General features: G+C 42.5%; 1 protein-coding gene across 1 annotated transcript; it reads left to right on the top strand.

Annotated features, from left to right (window-relative positions):
• The first annotated feature begins 1515 nt into the window (after positions 1–1515).
• LOC125542881 lies at positions 1516–7023 on the top strand. Its single transcript, XM_048706104.1, has 3 exons — positions 1516–1750; positions 5911–6108; positions 6209–7023. The coding sequence occupies exons 1-3, from the start codon at positions 1598–1600 to the stop codon at positions 6347–6349; spliced, it is 492 nt and encodes a 163-aa protein (XP_048562061.1). The 5' UTR covers positions 1516–1597; the 3' UTR covers positions 6350–7023.
• Positions 7024–7634: the final 611 nt, after the last annotated feature.

The raw sequence follows: 7634 nt of genomic DNA, 5'->3' as shown, positions 1-7634 counted from the left end.
TTGTCCATTGCTCTTGTTTTGGTCGTGTGCATCTCACTAACCCACATGCGCGTCCAAAAGTGCTTGGTTTCAAGCATAGCAACCGCACCCGAGGATCTCGCCGTCTTCGTCGAGCTCGATCTCGTCGCCTCCGTCGTTCCCGAGCTCGGCTAAGACCACCATAAGACCCAAGATGTCGAGAGGAGACAACACCACCCCCCCCCCCACACACACATATTAGAGCATTTCTAAATATAAAGAAAATTAAGAAAAAATAACATAAAAAGGCTCACAGTGCAAAAAAAAAGAAATTGCTAGTAGTGGGTCAGCCAACTAGGGAGCTCCTATCTGCCGCTTATTGCGGCGGATTGTCGGGCAAACACACAGGCGGCCCCGACTAGGCCGACCCACTAGCAAACGAGCGGATGTGCCAGCGATCAACCATAGCGACTATAAATTCGGAAAAAAAACGATAATTACCGAGGTTTGAACACGAGACCTCCAGCAAAGAATCTTTTTGTGATAGCCACCGTAGATAATGAGAGCTAATGATCACAATGTTGTGCAAGACTATAAGAACCAACACAAACGCAAATCCAGGCATTTTCTTTTCCTTTTCTTTTCTTGTTTTGAAAGTTTAGATCAAAATTCCAAAAAATGTTCTCAAACCTGAAATTTGTTGAAAATTTTGGAAAAAGTTCATGTTTTCATTTTTTTGCAAATTTCAAAAAATGGTCGTGTTTTTAGAACTTGTTCATATTTTACAAGAAATGTTCAAAAACTTCATAAATTCTTAGTTTTTTTGGAAAAATGTTCATGATTTCAAAAAATGCTCATGTTTATAAATAATCATATTTTTTGTCAAATGAATGTTTAATGAAACGTGAACACTTTTCACTCAAAACATTTTCTAAAAACGTGAATATTTTTTTAAAATTACCATTTATTAATATATGCACATTTTTTGAAACTCTTAATAAAAATAGAAAACACGAGAAATTTTTGAAAACAGGAACATTTTTTGAAACTCCAAAACAAATTTGAATACGAGAACATTTTTTAGAACGTGCGAACAATAGTAGAAAAAGGGAACAAATTTTGGAAACACGAATGTTTTTTGAAGAATGTGAACATTTTTTGAAACTACAAACAAAATTGAAAAGCTGAACAAATTTTGGGAACACGAACATTTTTTAAAACTCCTGAATAAATTACAAAACAAGACATTTTTTGGAAAACTGCGAACAATTTTTAATACACAAACATTGTTTTGTGAAGAAATCAAAATTTAAAAATAAAACATTTAAACGGAAAAGGAAAGAAAAAAAGAAACTGAAGAAAGGAGATAAAGACCAGGAAAAACAAAAAGATGAAAAGAAATAGAAACAGAAACAGAAAAAAAAAACGGTTCTGGAACCTCCTAGAAGGTTCCCAAAACCGGAAAAAGGATTGATGAAGCGCTTAACAGGCACGGAACAAAAATACTGCCTAATCTCTGGCCCAACGCAGCTAAAAAATGCACAAAGCAAAGACCAAACAGGGCCAGCCCAAAAAGCAACAAGAGGCGAGTGAGACCTAGACTGACCCGAAAGAAAAAACGTCTCGCTTGGCTGCGGCGATGGCGGCGCTCCGCTGCGCGGCGAGGAGGATCGTCGGCGACCAGCCACCGCGGCTGGTATGCAGGGCGTCCGTGGTGGAGGGTCGACGGCGTATGTCGCCGGCGGTCATCGACCGCGGTTCGTCCGCCCGTCCTCGCTGCCTCTCCTCGCAGGTGCGGGCCATTTTCCACTCTAATTTTGCCGGAAATCCGACTGTTGCTGCTAAGATCTAGCTATTCTGCTAGTCAGTTCTTCCCTAGATTGGCTGGTTTAGAGAAAACCTGTCATGCCCTGGGGTGGATCAGAGGACGAGTGTGATTGTACGAACTAGGGTTTGAGGCTGAATTGGGGATCGAATTTGGCCAAGCCAAGAGGAATTGTATATATTACAGAGTATAGTTGCTGTAAAGTGTATGAGTAAAGTGATTTAGTAGATCACATAGCAAATGACATGCCCACGCAGGAGCTGGACCTGGCTGTTATATAGCCCGACACAGAGGTTGAACGGAACAGTACGTGAAATGCTACAGCAACGCTATTAATACGGCGAGTGACGTGAGCTGTTAGATCAGATCTTGCCGATGCCTCCTGGCCGTCCATTAACTGAATGGAGCGTTGCACCTTCAGATACCTGACACTACCTCCCTCTCGAAACACTCCTTGTCCTCAAGGTGGGCCGTGCTCGCGCCAGCTTTCCACCGTGTGCTTGAAGAATACCGGGAACGTGTGCTTGATGAAGTCCACATCCTCCCATGAAGCATCATCCGGTGGCAAAATTTTCCCATTGTACTAACCATTGTACCACAGGTAAATTGTTCCTCGGTACTTGACGAACTTCCAATGCCAAAACAGGCTCAGTCCTGACTTGGCCATTAGGGCCAATTAGAGGAAGATTAGCACAAGGAATCGCTGTCGGACCAATATGCTTTTTGAGCTGACTTATATGGAAAACTGGGTGTATTTGAGTACCCTCTGGTAACAGCAACTTATAGGCCACATTTTCTACTCTGCTCGGCACCCTAAAAGGTCCATAACACTTGCTTTGGAGCTTGATGTGGTGCCTGATCCCGAAAGCATTCAATCTTTATGGCTGCAGCTTCAGATAAACCATATCTCCTGGGGCTAGCACTCTTTTTGTCCTCTTTTTATCTGCATACTTAATCATCCTAGCTTGGGCTGCTTGTAAGTTGTGTTTTAACTGTCCCATAAGTGCTTGTCCGTCCACTGTAGGGCCATTAACTCCAATTTCCATTGACCCAGGTAAGGAAAACTCACTGATATTTAGAGGATCATATAACCATATAAAGCTTGGAAAGGTGTTTTCTGCAAAGAGGAGTGAAGTGAAGTATTATACCAGTATTCTGCCATTGCCAGATGATACACCCACTTCTTTGGTTCTGCAGAGACCATGCACCTTAAATAATTCTCAATACACTGATTGACCCTTTCGGTCTATCCATAAGATTGGGGATGATATGCAGAACTGTATCTTAAATCAATGTGCATTGCAGCAAAGATGTCCTTCCAAAGCTTGCTAGTGAAGATTTTGTCTCTGTCTGACACAATAGCTATGGGAGGTCCATGCAATTTAATTACATTGTCAATAAATGTAATAGCTACTGACTAGACAGTATATGGATGAGACATTGCAATGAAATGGGCAAATTTTGTCAGTCTATCCACTATTACAAAAATAATCTCCTTGCCATTGGATTTAGGCAGTCCCTCAATAAAATCCATACTTAAGTGTGTCCATGCCACATCTGGAATATGTATGGATCCAGCAATCCTGGATAATGGCAGTGCTCACCCTTGTTCTTCTGGCACACAGGGCATTCTGCCACAAAGATTTCCAGGTCTTTCTTTATTCCAGGCCAGTAAAATATCTTCTTCACTCTCCGATAAGATGCTTTCATTCCACTATGCACCCCCAAAGCAGAAGAGTGTAAAGCAGTTAACATTCTCTTTTGAAGAGCTAGATCATTGCCCACATAAATCCTGCCTTTGTGTCGTATAATGCCCCCTTGCACAGAATTGTGATTAGACTCATGACTGGGCGAAACCAGTAATTCTTCCAATATCTTCTTGCAAGCAGTGTCTTGTAAATAGGACTGCTCTATATCTTCTGTCCACTTAAGGGTCACTAGAGAAATAGCCATGAGAGTGAATTTCCTTGACAATGCATCTGCAGCTACATTTTCTTTGCCCTTCTTGTATTGTATCTGAAAATCAAATTCCAACAACTTAATCATAAGTTTCTGCTGTATTTTCCCAGTAACTTTTTGGTCTGTCATGAATTTTAAACTTTGATGATCTGTTCTGATAATCAGTTAATGCCCACTAAGTAATGTCTCCACTTTTTCAAAGCTGCAATGATAGCCAGTGCCCAGTGCTTCCTTTTCATAAGTAGACAACAACCAGTTTGTGGGACAGAACACTGAGCTATAGTAAGCAATAGGTTTCCCTTGCTGCATGAGAACAACCCCAATACCCTGACCAGATGCATCAGTTTCTAAGACAGAAGGCAGAGTGAAATTTGGCAGGGCCAAAACAGGAGCAGAAGTCATTGCTTTTTTTAATTGCTGAAATGCCAAATCCTGAGCTGTAGACCACTGGAAACAGCAACAGCTCTATAGAACAGTGTGTTGTCAAAGCAAATTTGAGGTTCATGAATGTAGAATTACTTCCTGAATCAACTAAAGCCACTGCTTGTTTGTCCCCAATAGTAACCAATACAGATAAAGTACTGACCCTACTAGTGCTCATAGCTTGCAAAGAGATCTGCATGCAGTTTTCATCTGCAGGTTGCTGATCTGACTGGTCTGTTTTAGTTACCTCCTCTTGTTCAGTAGATGAGTCATTTGGTTCTTCCCCAGTGAGCAGATTAATTACTGGAGCCTGCTTGCACTTATGGCCATGAAACCATACATCTCCACACCTCCAACATTTACCCGGTTCTCTTGCTCTTTGTATAACATGAGGATCCTTGTTATCTGTGCTCTTTTCTGCAGTTGTTCCTTGTTCTTTGTAATGCTGAAATGTATACTTGCTTTTATCAGTTGTGAGAGGAGGATAGGGTTTTCTTGCAGTAGTTGCTTGCTCAATGTCCATAGCCAACCAATAAGCATATGTGAGTGTTTCTGGTCTGAGTGGCTGAAGTTGGAACTTAATAGTGGCCCTCATCCCATTGACATAGCACTTAACAAACCGCATTTTAGTAAAATTTGGATTATCTTCCTGAACTTCAGCCATTAGTTCCTCAAACTGATCAGTATATTCAGCAATGGACAAATTATTTTGCTTGAAAGCATTAAATCTGTCAACCAAATCATAAGTGCTGGAAGCAGAAAATCTGTGCAAAATTTCCTCACAGAATTGTGTCCAAGCGTACTGTTTCTTGAGAATTCCTGCCCTTCTGAGCCATACATCTGCCCTGCCCACAAAATACATCTGTGCTAGTGAAACCTTGTATTCTGGTGGTGCCCCTGCCATTTGAAAATACTTCTCAGCTTGACGTATCCAGCCCCCAGGGTTTGCTCCATCAAACCTGGGAAATTCCATCTTAGGGCCCTTGGTCATTGACTTAAGGAATTGAGCTCTCCTGTCCTTCTCATAAGCTTCGGGATAATCTTCCCGCTGCAGCTTATTGCCCTGTTGTTGTATCTGGTAGAAAGCTGGTGTACGAGTTGTCCTAGTAGGAGCAGCTGGAGATCCTTGCACTCATATAACCTTAGGAATTGCTGCATTTCCATATCCTGGTGGAGCAGCTCTGCGTGCAGTGTTGATTGGTGGAAGTTCATTACCTGTCAACAACTCACACTGCCTAGTTTTCTCTTGTTCAACCAGCAACCTTCTCTTCAACTCCTCGGTCAATTGTCTATGATGATCATGCTGACCTTCCTTAGGGATTTCCTGCACAATAGGAGATTTGACAGGTGGTGGTTCCTGTTCCAAATGACTTGGAGGAGGACCAGAGGAAGAGGCTGGTGCATTTGCACTGAGATTTTTCGGAGCATCAGAAATAGCTTGTAGTTGACCACTTAAAGCTGACACCGCTGACTGCACTCCGGAAATAACTGATGCCATGGTGTCATGCTTATAATTTGTAGCCTGAATTTCTTTTCTCATTAGATCTACTTCCTCCAGTAATCCAGTAGTTTCCTCACGAGTATCCAACATTTCCTCCTTGAGGTGAAGAAGTTCGGCCGGATCAACCTCCTCCACGGCCTGCTTCGAACGCCCCATGATGCTAATTGTAATTGGTTTAACTACTGCCAGTCCAAAAATTTAAGCGAACGATGCTCATTTAATTTTTATGCTCATATTGTTTCAGGGTGGCGATGATGATCCGCTTACATCTGAAGAGAAGATGAGACTATTTAAAAGGGGCGCTCACTTGATCTTCAGGATGACAAAAGCCATCTCCACCGTTGTGGCCTGCGGAATAGTCATCAAGGGGTCAGTAACAGAGGTGTTCCGTCCTTACCCGACAAGCGATTGTGCACGTGCTGTCCGGAAATGCCGTGAGATGGTGAGTAGTTTTTTATTGTGGCTGTACTATTTAAGTAGCTAGTGCACATGTTTGTAATCACTTCTTATGAATGTTTATCTGTGTCTGCCTTTGTGTTCAGCTACAGGGTCTACGGGGCAACCCTCCAGCATTGGAGGTTGGTCCTGTGCTGGGTGATGAGATGCTGGCGGCGGAGGTGGCAGCGTTCAAGTCCATGGTGAAGGATATGAAGCGAGAAGCAGCGGAGAGACTGGAGGACTGACTGAGTCAAACTGGGAAGATCTGCACCTGGTTCTCAAGCTATCATGACCATTGCGTCTGGTGTATGGGTTCCTATGGTCTACGTGAAACTCTTTTCAAGGTTGATCAGGGACTTGTGTGCTCCTCAGCGTGCAACACTGAAACAATGAAAACTGAAAGTCTTTTGTGTTGTTATCTTCTCCAACCATCTGAGAAGGGACCAATGCATGTCTGAGAAGGGTATAAGCCAACATCCCCTGGATTATCATAGTATAAGTGAAGGGAGTGTGCTTTGTTATTGCCGGGCTCTGATGGTATCAACATATTTTGTGATGTCGAGGCTTTGCTGGATGTGAGGAGGTATTGCCGCTCCTGGATGTGTGTGGATCTTGCAAGTTTGCAACTATATACTGTTACCAAGGACATGAAGAATTCAGTCGAAACCTGTTTATGAAATGTATGGTTACTGGAGCGCTCCATGTTTCTCTAGTTGCATGTTGTGGTTGCTGCTGAAGAACCTTGTACTGTAGTTGCATGTTGTGGTTTCTCTAGTTGCATGTTTGTGAGTTAGTTCATGACTACTGTGAATGTTTTTGTTCTCAATTGTAAATGCGAAGGTCGTGTTGACAAGAGGATGTATCATGAACTACCGACACCAACATTCAGATAATATATACAGTAGATAGATAGATAGGAGCTTCTGCAGAGTTCGGACACTGAACAATGTTGCTTGCTAAACTCAGGCATGTTGAGAACTAGATTAGAGATCAGATGGGGCACAAATGGCTAGTGATGACGACGTCAGGAACTAAAAAATTATAGTATTGTGAACTAAGAATGGCTAGTAATAAAGCTTTGCGACTCCACTAATCTCGGGGTGGAAATTCTTTTTCTTCTCTAGGCCGGATCTCTTTAATCTCTTGATTGCTACAATATGGGCCAGTTCTTTTCGGCAATTCTCTCAGGATTAACCCCCTCTCTAGCTTCTCCCAGAATTGTCATTTCATTTTTTTTTTACAATTCCTAGCTCATTCTGGGAAAAGCTGATGAGGGGTTAATTCTGAGAGAATTGCCAAAAGAACTGACCCTATATACCCCATCTGGCAGGATTCCACTGTGGCCACCACTACCACCTGCCCAAGTATCTATCCGAAGCTTCATGAGATCTTTTTCTTTTCTTGCTTGGTCTGTAAACGAGTAGCCAGACCGCAGCAACCAGCGTGGTCGAGAGAATCAAGCCGCTCACAACAACGAGGACTACGAAATATCCCTCCTTATGGCAGTGATCATGGTAGCATCTATCTTCT

Source organism: Triticum urartu, chromosome 3, assembly GCF_003073215.2.
Source record: "Triticum urartu cultivar G1812 chromosome 3, Tu2.1, whole genome shotgun sequence".
NCBI lineage: Eukaryota > Viridiplantae > Streptophyta > Magnoliopsida > Poales > Poaceae > Triticum > Triticum urartu.
Note: the sequence above shows the minus strand (reverse complement) of the source record. Positions and strands in the feature narration are given on the sequence as shown.